At 48.9% G+C, this 15,510-nt stretch overlaps 3 protein-coding genes across 3 annotated transcripts; 2 read left to right on the plus strand and 1 right to left on the minus strand.

The window, feature by feature from the left end:
• The first annotated feature begins 908 nt into the window (after positions 1-908).
• On the plus strand, positions 909-2,233 carry LOC100905295 (abscission/NoCut checkpoint regulator). Its single transcript, XM_003746576.2, has one exon. It carries the CDS (start codon positions 1,296-1,298, stop codon positions 2,172-2,174), a length of 879 nt encoding a protein of 292 aa, XP_003746624.2. The 5' UTR covers positions 909-1,295; the 3' UTR covers positions 2,175-2,233.
• Positions 2,234-7,135: 4,902 nt separating this feature from the next.
• LOC100903046 (protein Hikeshi) lies at positions 7,136-8,509 on the minus strand. Its single transcript, XM_003746479.1, has 4 exons — positions 8,346-8,509; positions 8,091-8,220; positions 7,819-7,926; positions 7,136-7,673 (listed from the first exon to the last, which is right to left on the minus strand). The coding sequence occupies exons 1-4, from the start codon at positions 8,379-8,381 to the stop codon at positions 7,360-7,362; spliced, it is 588 nt and encodes a 195-aa protein (XP_003746527.1). The 5' UTR covers positions 8,382-8,509; the 3' UTR covers positions 7,136-7,359.
• Positions 8,510-9,107: 598 nt separating this feature from the next.
• On the plus strand, positions 9,108-13,537 carry LOC100905441 (mitogen-activated protein kinase kinase kinase 7). Its single transcript, XM_029112364.1, has 10 exons — positions 9,108-9,480; positions 10,933-11,179; positions 11,329-11,473; positions 11,577-11,701; positions 11,823-11,983; positions 12,088-12,336; positions 12,507-12,606; positions 12,741-12,910; positions 13,037-13,186; positions 13,264-13,537. Exons 1-10 carry the CDS (start codon positions 9,367-9,369, stop codon positions 13,432-13,434), a joined length of 1,632 nt encoding a protein of 543 aa, XP_028968197.1. The 5' UTR covers positions 9,108-9,366; the 3' UTR covers positions 13,435-13,537.
• Positions 13,538-15,510: the final 1,973 nt, after the last annotated feature.

The following is a 15,510-nucleotide window of genomic DNA, read 5'->3' on the forward strand; positions in this document are numbered from 1 at the left end:
AATGGTGCGTTATCATCGCTTCTGCGAAAAGGTTCTCCCCCTGACGGGTCTAGCGGCAGAGTCTCGGCGGATACAACGGGTTTGATTTCATTCTCATTATAACTCACGGACGTCGTTCCGGGTCTTGGGACCGAGATCGACCCGAAAATGTGAACCGCTTTGCTCCCAACCATATTCATAGAGTATCCCGAGGACGATGCGCCAGGGGTATAGGGTCGACTCCCCGAGATTTCCGACCACTCCTCCCAGACGGGGAATGGGAAAGTTCCTTGTTCGTTTACGCAATGCTCCATGGTGAGGAAATAGGATTTCCCGCAAGGCTTGATGCACACGCATCCACGGAATCCCACTGAAGCAGGAAAAACATTGCCTTCGAATCCCGACATCGATGAGAACCTATAATGGCTTAGGAAAGATCATCATTGCCTCCACTCATCGCCCATACCCCGCGAGATGAAGTTTCCTTCCCACTCCACCCCATATAATCTCCGTACAGTCCTCCTCTCGACTCGAGATGGAATTTTGTTTGAAAGAAATAACACGGTATCTCAAGCATACGTATCACAGCTCAGGAGTCCGCCGACTTCCCCCCAGCGCTCGACGGGGAGCACGCTAAATGCTGCGTATGGGACAAGATGGCTACCCCAGAGGAAGAGAGGGACCTGACTGAGAGATTCTTCGCTAATCGATTCCCCCGTTGTGATTGAAGCATCTGAGTAAATCTGCGCAGGCGGGGGAACCGAGCGGACCCTTAGGAATTCGAGAGCAGGTCGCAAATCCGCCCAACTCCAGTCTCCAGTCATGAGTCTGAAATTCGAAGCCGAAAAACCCCCTTCCCCCTCTCTGTGTCGTCTGCTAGGTAGGGCTTGTGACGTAGGATTGTTGTGCTTCTTCTTGTGATATGTTGGGGTGGCTGCCTGCTGTCGAGATCTGTCCGCTGCTGTTGGATAGATGGCTAGCGAAACTCAACGACGCTATTTTCTGATGTCGCATCGGTGCGCAAATGTGCGAAATGCTCCTCATTCTTAGTGGAAAACCTCTCCGTCGTCTCGTGATTCCCGTACCGGGTTGAATCGGGACCAAACAAAGCTCCGTTCAGCCGATATGAGTGAGGCGTGTGTTCGTTTGTTGTGACAAGCCTACCGCGACGTTAGCGCAAGCCGCAAAGTCAGAGTCGGCACTCAGCGATGAATCATGTGTACTTGGGAAGTAGGCTCCCATTAGAACAGTCCTGAGTGCTCCGAGATCTGAACTGAAGAGAAAGTTTCTGAAAAAAAACGGAAAATCCCTTCATAATGTCCTGTGTCGCCTGCGGTCAGAAGTTTGGTGCGCTGAACCGGGCCAGAGCCTGTTCATGGTGCAACAGGGAACTTTGTTCGTCATGTGTCAAGTACAAGATGTCTTCGAAGCCTTCTTGTGGGAAATGTTACACGAATAGTCAACAACCGAAAAGTGAAGTAAACAGCGTGGGGATCGATATCAGACCGAAAGCGCTGCGGGATCTGCAGGCCGCGCGATTGAAACGCAGCGCTGCCGAGTCCGCTGCTAATCCCACAGCTCCAGCAAGAGTTCATGTGGGTGGAGAAGATCAGGCCCATTCGGCGGGGAGCTCGATTAACGACGAGGACATCGCTAGAAGATTAGCTTTGCTCCGGGGCCAGCCGACATCGGTCGAGCCGCCGAGATCCTCATTGACATTAAGCAACCCTCCGAAATCCATGCAAGAACAGGAGGATGATCTCCTCAGAGCTACGATGTCGACGCTCGACCTGCAGAGGAAAACTTCGGCTGAAAGCTATATCGAGAAACGTCTGGAAGATCTGCGGAGGGACTGTCCTGTAGACTTGGGCCCTAGGCCGAGAGAACTCGTCACTGGCGTGGCACGCGATCTCTCGACGAGCGAGCTCATGGAGAAAATCCTGAGAGAGGCCCAGCTAGAAGTGAAGACTGGCGAAGTTGCCTCCGGGTCTTGCGAAATTGCCTCGGGAATTCCCGACGTTCCGGACATTTCGGATCTCGACGAACTTCCGTGGTGTGTGATATGCAACTCCGATGCTACAATCCGTTGCGTTTCCTGTGATAATGACCTGTATTGCCGACGATGCTTCAAGGAATGCCATGACAAGGACGACGAACACATTACAAAGGCTTTCACAAAAACTTCTAGTGATTGATTGATTGATTTTTATTTATCGTAGAGCGCCTTCGTGATAATAAAGATTAAGCCATTTTATTCATTTTATGCTTTGAATTCTTTGTGTTCTGTTCCCCCTCTGAGTTCATCTAATCAACTTCTCGGAGAACATCTCTCTATTTTGCTTCATTTCCGCCGCCATTACTTATTCGCTAGCATTCTTGGATTCGCTCCCTCCGGGGAGTTCATGGTCAGTAAGCTCGGTATGCACGCTCGATCTTGTCTGTGATTCGATGAGCTGAGACTCAAATACGATGAGGCAGAAACTCAACACGATACCATAAAAAATAATTCGGACCTTTCGATGCCCCCATCCTTTTCCAAAGAATTCGGGAACCTGGGTTCCGAGAGGATCTAATATTCAGAATCAAGGACACCCGGATAACAACTAACGCGAAATCTCCTTCCAGCTACCTCAGCTGCCCTTCCCTGTTGGGTCAGATAGTCTCGAACCTCAGTGTCCAGGCTCCTGGTCCTCTAATTAACTCGTTCTTGATCTTGGTGTCTATCTTATGCCATCAGCTTCCACTCCCGCTAACCTTTGCTTGGAAAAGTGCTCCGGAGTCTTGAACTGGAATGTCTCGTCGAGTGGACAGCCCACGTATCCCTATGAAGGCCCGGGACCTTCAACGTTCGAGCTTGAGGACATTCGACGTCATCAACCAAGGATAGAACGCTGAGCATCTGGGAATAGGCCGGGAAGAGTGTTTCCTATCCGAACCCTGATACTGTGAAGGAGGCAAATAAAGTCGGAGGGTGTATTTCTCGAGTTGATTCCGCTGCTTGACGTCAGCGTTTGAGATCGACGAGAGCCACGTAGAAAGATTTCCGATTCTCGCTCGACTCGAAAGGAAATCGATTATTCCTCTGATCCGATTCACGATACCGCCACATATTCGTCTCCAAGTGCTCCCTGCTCCACATCTGCTCAACATTCTTCGAACTAAACTCCGTATCATTTCCGATTTCCACAGAAAACAGTCTTCAAATCATCCTGACCGAGTCGGAGAAGCTGGCCGCGTTGGGAATGATCCCTCTCCTAGAAGGGATGTCATCACAGGACGGAACTGGAAACGGTGGAGGAGGCTGGAGATTCAAGTGCAAGTATTGTCCCTACACAACAGAATCGAAAACAGTGTTCAACGCCCACCAACGAACACACACCGGCGATCGTCCGTATCGATGCCGTTTTTGCGCCTACGCTGCTAAACAGAAAAGCCATGTAACCCTGCATGAGAGGTTGCACACCGGGGAAAAGCCTTACAGCTGTCCGTACTGCAGTTATCGCTGCTCAGATCCTACGGCGCTGAGGTCGCACAAGTTCAGTCGTCATCGTGAGATGTTTCTTTCCGAGGCCGCGAGCAAGGCCGCCAAGGCCGGAAAGTAAAGTGCTCTCCGAGGACGATTCACTGAACGATCGATCGATCAAGCGAAAAACTTAGCCCATGGTGTCGCTGCTGAAAGGACGAGGTTTGAATCAAGCAAGTCTTTGAGTCGACCGCGTTCATACCTTGTCGAACTGGCATTGTGAATGGATTTTTTGTTCAGCTAAGTGTGGAAAGGCAAATAGCGACCAGGGTCTAGGGTCAGTACGGAGAGCTGTATGTGTGCCGTTTCTAGCAGAATTCTAGTCAAAAGCAACCGAAAACCACTAAACTCACTACAAACAAGAGAGCAACCCTATACAACAAGCCCCATATGACGTGCTCTTTTAGCGGAATACCGCTATCCTTTTCACAACGCGACCGGGATCCCCACCTTGAGATCCTCGCTCAAGATGTCCTACCAGAGCTGTATATTCCGTTGGTATTTTCCCCCTTCGCCCACATTGTCTTGTTTGACAACTCCTCCACAGCCCCATCAGGCTCCTCTCCCAATGGTACCTACTCACCAAGTATTCCGGTACCGGGACGGTACCGAAAATCGCATGAGTGAAATTGCTCGCAACAAATCCCCGCTAGCCGTCCCGGTTCCCGTACACAGCTGTATCAAAATTGCAACCGCCGATAGGCAGAAGCGAGAAAAGCAAAACGCCACCGGTACTCGACACGACGAAGGAACGAAATGCGAATTGTGAAGAAATTACGCTAGTCACAAAGTATTTTACTAATATATGAGCTACAGATCGATCTGGAAGACTTGATCGACGAAACACTACAAACTGCTCTACCATGATCATGACAAAAGATGAGGACGAGAATTATAATCACAAGTACCATTGATGGCAAACCTTGTGGAAGAGACGAATCTACGGACATTCAGAGGTTCTATGCAAACGTACCTCTATTTTATTTTTGTGACGATATTGCGAATATTATCATCATTACTATTATTATTATCATGTATTGCGAGAGAAGACACGAACACAAAGATTCTATTATCGACTGAGACCACCCGAACCGCCACAAGATTCCCTCTATCAATCAGCTTCACGAAACTTTCATTTCATTAGTAGAATCATTAGCCGATAGGAGGAATTCCGATCTCTGGACGGAGTTGCTCATCTAGACACAAATCTAGTCAGACGGTAAGAACTCGTCCATCGACGAGACCCCTTCGCATCAAGCCAACCCTCCCCTGCCCAAATTCGTAAAATCGGGCAGCGTTTTCCTCGGGAAAATTCTGAATTTCCCCTCCGGGAAAGGAACGCAATTCGGAGATTTAGAAGAGCTGCCCAAGCTTGTGATTAGAAGAGTGCATGGGTGTGAAAGGGGAGGCCCTCCTAAACAGAGAGACTTGGGGGAATAAGTCTAGTCATTTTTTGAGAAACACGGAGAGACAGAAGAAACTCTTGCTTTTGAGCGGAATCGGTTCGCGAAGGCTGATGGGGATCTCTGGCTTGTGCTCAAATCGAGAGATTCCGCGACCCGAGGGGGGCGTCGTACATATATTTATCAAATCTATTTTGAGAAAGGGGCCTGAAAGCGCAGGAATGTCTGTGTGCGAAAGTGAATCTACCTGTCGCCAACGACACGTGTGAAACTTGTGTGAGATAAAAACAAGAACCTGATTCTCCTCCTCCTCCTGACCCACACAACCCCTGTCACAAATAACCCACTTAACTGCTGACCCGGAGCTGGAAACCAAGATCGAGTAACCGAGTACGCAATGGAGACTTGCAATTTCGTGGCGTACTGACGAATCGTCCTTGAAAAGGTGTTTCTAGAAGACGCAAAAACCTTCGGGCGATTGCGAGGGCCATTTGGTGAATGAGAAGTATTTATCTGTACTACCCCACCTTTTGGAACGAAGGCCCGTGGAAAGATGAATGATCTATCACTCTATACATGTACGACGGAAGAGCCAGGATGGTAATCTACAAACGCAGGTAACATGAAACGAATTTGCGAGCGAATCGAGCGCAAGTGCACCTATCACACTCGATACGAAAGAGGTCTTGAAAGACTGTGCGTATGGCAGGACGGTGAGGTAGCAAATGAAAACAGGAGAGAAACCTATGAAGGATTTTGGAAGGCGGAGCGCGAAGTCCGACCTTATATTGCGTCAGAGCCCGTCCGTCCTGCTATCCGCTGGAGTTTTCACTCCGTGAGCGAGCGTTGTGTCTTCGAGTGTAGACGTAGGAATCATTGTCGTGTGTCTGCAGAGGTCAAGCATTGATCGCTTCGTTTGTGTAAATATCAATCAAGTCAATCTATCCCCTTATCAATCTATCTATTTATCGACAGAGATGATTACAGACGGTGGAATGTCGTGCCAAGGTGACTTTTCTACGCTCGGCACGACCCGCCAAAAACCCTTATCTCGAGACAAGTGCATTCCACAATTTTTGTTTTTTTTTTCGAGCTGATCAACACAGATTCTCCGACCAACAGTGACTTTGTAATGAAAGGCGGAATTTGTTATGTACTTCATCAATCATTCATCTAATCAATCGAGGGAAAAACACGACTACTCAATCATGGGAACGAATCGATGGAAACGCGGAGCGGATCTTTCGATTGATATTGGCAATGGTGTTGCAGAGAATAACTATATGGCTTTGTTGAATATCTTTCGATCATGTGACATCCGCTTGATTGCAAAACCAGCAAACGAACTCATGAGACGCTCAACTTGAGAACGAATTCGGTGTGAATATATCGATTATTATTTGATACATCATCGACGATCATCCTCACGAGCTGACTGGTTTACAAATAAGGACGAAACTGGTGAAATTAATGCTACAAATTCATTATGACATACTCCACGATACGGACAACAACTTCGGGGAAGAGGGACCGGCAAAGGAAACCTACGACCGGGAGAAATCGACGGAAACAAACACAAAACACAAGCCATCGACAAAGAATCGAGAATGTCCGGTATAGGTGGAAAACATTCGCAGCAATAAATTAACAAAAATACAAAAGCTGCGAAGCACAATTCTCTGAGACTCGGCTAAAACAGGCTCATATGGTCGGAAGCTCTGTCAGCTCTCGTTGTACTTAAGACAGAGATAATATTTGACAGTACATCTTTGGATGATGTAGCAGCAGCAGCAACATATTTCGTCGCGTTGAATGTGGTATGATTGCTATAGGGAGCAAGCGAATGAGCACGTGGGTGTAATTGATTGATAAGATGATATAATTTATTCTTTTCCGACTCATCCGTCTAGTGAAACCATGAGCGTGGCTGCGTTCTCATGGAGGAACCAACGGATTGCGATATCCCTTGATCTCATTTTGAGCGTGATCTTTTGATTACGTGCGCGGCCTCTGTCGGCCAGCGTCTTTTTGTTCGGATGGATTTCCCCTTTTTCTCCTGAAAGATCTTTATTACGATAAGTATAACTGCATTCATCGAGCATGATTGTGGGTTTATAATTGTGAATTATAACAACTATTGTGGATTGAGAATTACTATTCTGATGACGATTGCGAGAACGACGATGAATTGTAATGATGGATATACTTTTACAAAGAGAAGACGAACGCATATAATAAATCGGCTATATCACCCCAAGCCCGACTCTTTATTGAAAAAAATCATTCCGCGACTCTATCGTTGAAATGAAGTTCACGTCCTTCCCTGTCCGGAAAATATTCTGACTTTCGCTTGTCTGTGGAATGGCTCCGTGATCAGCCATACCCGGATCTTGGAAGAGGAATAAAAAATGAGAGATCACTTTTTATACTTTTCGAGTTGGGAAGGAATCCCCCTCACGTCGACTGTCTCCAGAAGTTGGGGTTCGAGCTCAGCTTCCGCTGGAAATTGTTGAACCAACTTTCGAGAGTTTTCACTGGGAAACACATTTCCCCGCCGGGAGCGGGTACGGCGAAGGACGTGGCGTAGTTGTAGAAACTCTCGAGCATTTTCTGAGTGAATTCCGTGAACGTGTCGATCGGTTGTATTTTTTGATTCGAGCCCGAATCTTGGAAACGGATATCTGCCAGGTTTTCCACGCAGATTCCAATCTGTGCCACTACCAGGCTGTTGTTGTTCATGCCGAAGAAAGCATGACCATCCGCAGCGCCTGCGAAGAGATTTCGCATTAGGAATGGTAAGGATACACCGTGAATTATACCGGAAGTGTTGAATCAGAGCGATTCGGCGAAGCCAAGACCTTGTGCTCATACACGTCGAGGTTCTGAAGCAAGCGCCTCCGGGAGCGAACTCACTTTTGTTTGTCTTTGATATCTTGAATATGGCACTCGGTTTCTCGTTACTTATGTAGCCGAGATAATGCCAGACACCACAGCCGGTGGCGTCCGGAAAATTGAAATACACTGTGAACGAAATAAAAACCGTTAAGAGCTCGGATCAGGAACTGGAATTTACGAGATACGGCCGGATGGCTGCAGATGTCCACTCCGAAGCCTTGGTCGGACTGGACGTCTTCGAGGAATAGACTAGCAGATATGCTCATGTCTGATGTCCGGAACAGATTTACCTGAAGCTGCTAGACCCTCGGGAAAGGGCTCGATCCCCGTCATGAAGACAGTGATGTGGCTCACTTTATCCGGTTCGGGTATGACGAGCAGGAATTTGTTAGGTTCTAACTTGCTGAAGTCTGTTTGTACCTGGAAAACATCCAACGTCATAATGAGCATACGCGACACTTGTCAGTCTTGGGGAGCCAAGCTGAAGTTAATAACTCCCCGCTCCCTGTGGGAGTTTTTCGGGGACTTCCAGGACATCCACCCACCAGCCGGCCGGCGACGACGACACCGAAGAGACTCATTTTGAGGAAGATCCGAGCTCTGAGATTCCGACGATCGAGCGACTCGTTTCTCGATCGTATCCAGGAGAAATTCTATTACCCCGACGCACTGCGAGCAGCTTCTGTGGGGGTGAGCTCGTCCGATTAATAATCAGCTGGTCCGGCAGGTGCCGCCGTGTAGAGCGTTCCGTGTATTTATTTTCATCAGGGCGACACATACACATGTGAGGGCGGTGGGGAGGGAGAAGACAATATGATAGCGGTGATTGCTGCTGCTTGTGATCCTTTTGGAACGGAACTTGGTCGGAATATGTGCTTCAGACCTCAGACTCTGCGGGAGATGGCCCGATTCTGGGAACTCCGATCCTCAGACGTATCACGAATCGAGCTCTGATCCTTCGGTGTTAGAGTTGTTCTCTCGCTGTCGTTCAAATTATGAGGCGCGAAGAAGTCTTTCTGCTATTGAATGCTCGGAAGAATTGATAGAAAATTCCATCCTGATAAGATGCGATTTCCAGCTTCAGGAATCCAGGTCGAGCCAGAGTTTCGCTCCTTCTGAGAGTCACATCCAGGCTAACTCCCCTGTGGGGCTCACCGAGTACCCCCTACAATGAAGGAGGCACATATTCGTATCGCCGGCCCTCCTCTGAGGAAATCGACACGGCCGACGCAATAGCGATGAGAGAGACCGCGCTTTGACGTCTACTGATCTGTCTCCTCGTACCGCTCCGGCGACGGTGGACGCTATGTTTTTTTTTCTTCTCCTCGGGCTCTGTGTTGATCGTCGCTACTGCTCTGTCTCTGTAGGTAGAAAGAGAAGAGGAGTTTCGACGAAAACAACATTTATAACCAACTGGCTTATGGTGCGCGCGATGGTCAAGTGCGTAATGACAGTTTGATCTCGTTCCCCGGGAGATCGTGGTTAGATCGGGCATTATGTGGCTCAGTTCGTGAACACTGGGAGACACTCTCGTTTCGTTGTTCGTCTTGACTATCAAAAAAGACCATGGATTACAATATGGGTCCTGTGGAAGATGATGAGGAAGATCTTGTTGAGGCTCTACGGATCCTCAACCCGAGTGTCAACATCATCGAGTTGGATAACATAGAACTCAGCCACGTAAGTACACCAATCGATGTGCCTCCATCCAGCGAGAGATTAGTTTGTGGCTCCAGTGAAAATGGGCTACCCCGGATTTTCCTCTTCGCACAGAAAACACGTCAGCTGAGAAGCCTCTCGGGATTTGCCACCGATTCCAGGAGTCGAAATGGAGTCGATGCGTACGAAGTCTCATGTGCCCAAGGGGCAGATATCTCCCATTTGGAGCTGCTTTGCAGCTGTGCGCGGTTTGCCGGGTCGTGTCCATCGCAATGCAAGCGACCTTGACCAGAAGTGGAAATCGGTGTTTTGATGCCAATCTCCGGCTACACTACTCCGATATCCAGTCGAGGTTTTTGGGAAAAGCGTGCACGTGAGTGTGACGCTCCCCGGGGTCACCGAACGAGCTTACTTAGCGCTCGTTTGTCAATTTAGAAATATGTCTCGTCAGCGAGCAGCAGAGCTGCTCAGTTATTGGGGAGCGGAGAGTTTCCCATTTTCTCGAGACGATAGGAACTCTGCGAGCCAGCCGGTCTTCTTTCGATCAGGGAATCGGAAGCTCGGGACTCGAACAGACGTTCTTTGAGGTGGAGCTGATATCAGATTGGCGCCTGATTGCTCATAGAGCGAAATCGATATCAACTAGGTGCCTCTTCCTCCCTGATGCAAGAGTAGAGCCCCGCCAGCGATACACCCTCGGGAACTGGAGTCCTGAGAGGGTTCGTGGAGTTAGCATTCCTCCAGGAATCATTTTTGACCTACCACGAAAGCCGGTTTCTCGCGGGCGGACGACATGATCTTTCAAAAGAATTCCAAGAATCTTTGCGGCGATTGCCGAAGCGAGTCTGATAAGAAATGAGCTTCTCTGCATCGCCGCCCATCTCCCGTTCCTGGAGGTTTCCCGGAACTACTGCGATCGCAGGAGCGAGGAAGGAAGTATTTGATCCCCTATCTCAGAGTGATTGTGACAAGGTCGTGGATTATTTTGATCCATACCGAGAATCCTCGATTGGGAAGGCAGATTTCCGATTTGGAGGCACGCTTGTTTTCGTCATTGTTCCACACCGGAACCTTAATGGTCCATCTGGGGTTGCTCTAGGGATCGGTATGAATATCAGAAGGGAATAGGAGCTGATCCATTCCGCACTGAAGAAGAAGTCATAGTTCACAGCTCCGGCGTCGACAATCGAGTCAGACGTGATTCAAGCTCTGCTGCGTAGCTTCGGGAGGGGACATCTGATTGACGAGGTCCTTCTGACCTTCACGTCGACTCGAGGAGAAGGCAATGTATCGATCGCGGAGTAATTGAGCCTTGGAAGAATACCATCCCTAATAATTTCGGGAAGGAGCCTGTCATCGGAAGCGATTGCTCAGCAAGCGCCCACCGATTGGATCCTGCTCCACATCCCAAAAATCGCTGTAGGTATGTAGAGCAAGACTTTGAAGCATGCTGACCACCTGAATATTTTACAGCAACCCACCCTCGGGAGCGGATCTTTTGGAGTGGTCCGCAAAGGAACCTATCGCCGACCCAACGGCGAAGTCCTCGATTGTGCCGTGAAAGTGATCCACAGTCAATCTGAGATAAAAGCCTTCAAGAACGAAGTCACTCAGCTGAGCCGAGTTTCGCACGAAAATATTGTTACCGTTTACGGAGCTTGTATCGGGAGACCATGCTACCTTGTTATGGAATACGCGGCGGGCGGAAGCCTTTACAATGGTGAGTTACGAGCTACCCGCGTTGAGGGTGAAATCAGCGGATGGGGTATACTTCTTTGACGAGAACGTAGTCAGTTCTCAGAGAGGTGAAATCTCTCGGGACGGACACCAGGGGATACGCGGGCTTACCGCGTCCATCATTCTCCGCAGTTTTGCACAACAAACCCTACACCACGCATGTGCAGTATACCGTGGCGCATGCACTGAGCTGGTGTCTTCAATGCATGCGAGGGATTCATTACCTGCACAATCTGAAGCCCAAGCCCCTTGTACATCGTGATCTCAAACCCCAGAAGTGAGTCATGAGGACGGAGAATCGACATAAGCTCCAGGGAACGATTTAAATCATGATGAACGGGTCTTTGACGATAAGCTCTGATCGTTCTTCTCCGTTACAGCCTCCTCCTAGTCGATGGCATGCTCACTCTCAAAATCTGCGACTTCGGGACTGTCTGCGATCTCCAAACGAACATGACAAACTGTAAAGGCAGTGCTGCGTGGATGGCGCCCGAAGTTTTCAGTGGTGAGCGCTCTCGATACTATGAACCTGAAAATCTAGTATCCGAATGATTTGAAGCTGGGACGATTCGTCGAGCCTATTCCTGTATGTATATTACTCAACGTCTCTTCCTCCGTGATTTCAGGCGTTCACTACAGCGAGAAATGCGACATATACAGCTGGGGCGTCATTTGGTGGGAAGTACTGTCCCGACAGAAACCCTATGAGCACTTCGCCAATGCCTTCCAGATAATGTGGGCTGTGAACAGTTCGAGTAGACCGCCTCTGCTCACCAACGTACCAAAAGTGAGAGACTCGGCGGAAGATAGAGCGATGGAGGAAATCTGCAATCGGAGTGAACCGCAGCGGAATGCCCGTAACCAAATAAAAATTCTCTGCTTTCACTCCAGGTTTTCAGCGACCTCTACCAAGAGTGCTGGGATCAAGATCCCGCCAAACGACCCACCTCGGAGCAACTATTGGAAAGATTGACACGTCTTTTCGATTTATGTGATCCGAGTGATCTGCATGAGCTGCACTGCCCGATTCCGCTGAGAAGCTCCACCAGCTCGATGGATGCTCATCTAGTTCTTGATTCTTTAAATGCTGTCAACACTCCGACCGCCACCCAGAGACGGCCCAACAACTTTATACTGGAGGTTCGCTCCCCTTACAAGCCATGCGCTTTTCGAAACATGATTCAATCACGACGATTGTGATAATCATAATGATAATACTAAGAAGATATGAATTAAATGGATTATAAGAAGGAATAACTTGATCATTAGATCCATTTATAGATTCGGGATAATCTTATAACCGGTTTCAGAGCTTCCCAATCTTGCCCCGACCAATCTTGCCGGTGCTCAGCCCTGACACTCCTTCCACGAGCCGGCAGACCACACCAGATATGAGTTCTGCGGGTCCGAGTAAGTTTTCTGACTAGTAACCCCTGAGCTGTAAGCGACGCTGACTAGGATCACGGCAGTGATTCCTGCGGCCCAGCGTATCCTTCTTGAATAACTTCCAGTAAGAGATCTTGATCAATCCATTGTCATTCCAGCGTTCCCCACGCATAGGCGCCAGCTCTCAGGAGGATTGCAAGGACTTGGGATCATTCAGAAGGAGGTCACTGCGCCCCGGAAGTCTTCGTGGCCCACGACTCCGGAGGTCGGCGATCCTTATGAAGATCTTGGAGTTCAGAGTCATCTGCTCATCGACCCCCGTCTCCAGGTGAGGAATTTCTCCGCGACTCGAGCCCGAGTCCGGAGCCGTGGCGTGTGAGCCTAGGCTCTGAGGCTCATTCCAACGTGGAGTCGTTCCGTCAAGGAAGGAATTGACCCGGAGACATTTTTCCAGCCACTTCCACCGCTGAATGACTGCAAAGAATCGGTTTCGATTTATGAGAGCCACAAATTGAAATGTCAATGGTTCTATAAGCAGAACCACGAAATCGAATTGCTCCTGAGACGAACGAAAGACTTGGACGCGCTTCTGCAGGTCAGTCGGGTTCCTCGACGAACTCCAGTGGGACGACTCGTCCCGAATGTCATGATCACGGATTGAATACTTCTGATCGTTTTCAGGAGGACCCACCCGAGAGAAAAATTGACATCAGAGAAAAGCATCAGGAACTTTTCGATGAGCACAGGAGCCTACTGCAGCTAAAAGACATCCTGAAGAAACAGCTCAGTGAGCTGAAATCGAAACACAATACGGACGAATCATGGGAGTTTGTAGACATAAGTCAAAGATGATGATCCAGAGATGATTCGATCGGGAGATTCTCCTGGGAATCCTTCTGTGACCTCCGTTTGAACGGACATATTAGGCGCTGCGCCGCTCGGAATATCACATAATCAGGTGCTCGTTTCGCGTTAAAAGTTTGCCTTGTCTGTCGACTGTATATAATATGAAACGACCGTAAACATGATCTTAGCGTAATGTTAAATAAAACTGTTGCATGACCGGTTGAAACGCCGTTTCTTCCTTGTACTTCTCCTCATTCAAAAGGATAGGAGCAGACTGCGGCAGACGTACGCTGGGGAGATCCGAAAGAACATAGTCTTGCCTCGTCCGTTGCTATTAGGTAATTAAAAAAGTTCGTAGCGTTTTTTACCCCATCTTCAAGACAAAAAACGCTACGAACTTTTTGATTCATTCACCTAATATATATGAGTAGCGCTTAGCCCGATCCGGGGCCCGCAGAACTGTTGCGATCTGCGGTCGAATCACAAACAATTCATCTCGTCGCTGATTCCGTGGTACTCTTAAGAACGACTCCACTTATGAGTTTTCCGGATAAGAACGGTCGAAGGTGGACTGGGATGTCGCCTTCAGGCACGCAAGAAAAGAGACCCATTGCTCAAAAGAGACCCGTTGCTCAAAAGAGACCCATTGCTCGACGGAGTCTCCGACCTACCAACAGATACCGATGGTTCAGAGAATTGCCACTGATACCGGAATCCCCAATCACGCGTAAGGCATAGGTCATAAGTAGGGTGCGTCACTTCATGCACAAAAAACCCGGAAAAATGCATGCAGATATGCACTAAAAACGGGCAAAATATGCAGACAAAATGGGGTAATGTGCACTGAAGAAATCGATCATTGGGCATTGGAAGAGTCGTAATTCTGACGTCCAACAACAATGCATTGTGAATTTTATTCTGAAGGAGCTAAAATTATGGGTTGCAGAATATTACGAGGTGCATTTTCAGGTTTTCAAACGAGAAGCCCTGTCGGCGGTCGCTGAGAATGTACTTTAGACGGGAAAAAACTTCTTTCGACGTCCACAGAAGTTATGGGAGCGAATTTCAAGGAACAAGTTTCTGAGGGCTCCAAATCATCTGGAACCCGTGCAGATGACGTTTCTCTTAGGACTTCCGCGATGGCCTCCAATTGACTGAGGCCTTCGTTTCGAGACACGGCGAAATCGCATTTTTCGCGAATACCTTTCCCGATCGAGCCCGGCATCAATCAGAGACTCCGCCGCTTCCTCCTCCATTACACACGGGCTTCTCTCTAGGCGAATTCGAGGGAGCATTATCGTCTCGACTCTCGAAACACTGAGCTTTCGACTGAAAATCGCAGATGATCGTAGTTATGCCTCGGACCGTAGGATATTACGGAGATTCCCTGGCAATATATCTGATAACATGCCTCTTGGAGGGGAAAACCTCGAAATATGCATTTTGCTCGAAAAACCGTCGAAATATGCATTTTCATGAAACATATGCAAAATGCATGAAGTGACGCACTCTAGTCATAAGTCATGTCATGAGCATTCCCTCTCGTCGAGGAATTCCTCGGCTCGCTTGATCGCAAAATCAATTGAACTCTCATCTTTGGAAAAAGGCGTCGGTCTCCGGGAAAAACTTCCAAGAATGCACGGGACCGCATCTCGGAGAGTAGCCTATGAGGGAGTCTCTGCTGCCTCTATAAGGGTCGGAGAGTAGGCGCGGATCAAGAAATCCTCCGAGAGGTGGGGAGGGGGACAATGCATCGAGGACGGGGCCCATCGATGCCTGGGGTCGCTTAATTATGGGAAATAACGGCCGCGGGAGCTTCCTGGGGCGACTTTCCGAGATGCGCTCAGCGGGTCCATCAACGCTGGATTTCCACTCCGGAGCTGACGAGGACCGAGCTGGGCTCCTGAAGACGATTCTGATGAGTGAAGCTTGATTGGGAAACTGCATCCTCTATCCCAGCGGTTCCCAACCTTTTTGGCTCCGCGGCTCCCTAGCGAACCCAGAATTCCCCCGCGGCTCCCAGGATACCCAGTGCCCACGCGGCTCCCGCGGCTCTTACCTACTACATCTACCGTGGCAGAT

This window comes from Galendromus occidentalis, unplaced genomic scaffold (genome assembly GCF_000255335.2).
Source record: "Galendromus occidentalis unplaced genomic scaffold, Mocc_1.1 scf7180000077497, whole genome shotgun sequence".
In the NCBI taxonomy this organism is placed as follows: Eukaryota; Metazoa; Arthropoda; class Arachnida; order Mesostigmata; family Phytoseiidae; genus Galendromus; species Galendromus occidentalis.

Bases quoted from the DNA above. Each gene is read 5' to 3' on its own strand.
- LOC100905295 (XM_003746576.2), top strand. From the start codon at position 1,296: ATGTCCTGTGTCGCCTGCGGTCAGAAGTTTGGTGCGCTGAACCGGGCC.
- LOC100903046 (XM_003746479.1), bottom strand. From the start codon at position 8,381: ATGAGTCTCTTCGGTGTCGTCGTCGCCGGCCGGCTG. The intron at 8,221-8,345 runs GTGGGTGGATGT...GATGTTTTCCAG, and splicing joins TCGTCGTCGCCGGCCGGCTG to GTACAAACAGACTTCAGCAA. The intron at 7,674-7,818 runs GTGAGTTCGCTC...ATCTCTTCGCAG, and splicing joins GATATCAAAGACAAACAAAA to GCGCTGCGGATGGTCATGCT.
- LOC100905441 (XM_029112364.1), top strand. From the start codon at position 9,367: ATGGATTACAATATGGGTCCTGTGGAAGATGATGAGGAAGATCTTGTT. The intron at 9,481-10,932 runs GTAAGTACACCA...AATATTTTACAG, and splicing joins ATAACATAGAACTCAGCCAC to CAACCCACCCTCGGGAGCGG. The intron at 12,337-12,506 runs GTTCGCTCCCCT...AACCGGTTTCAG, and splicing joins CCAACAACTTTATACTGGAG to AGCTTCCCAATCTTGCCCCG.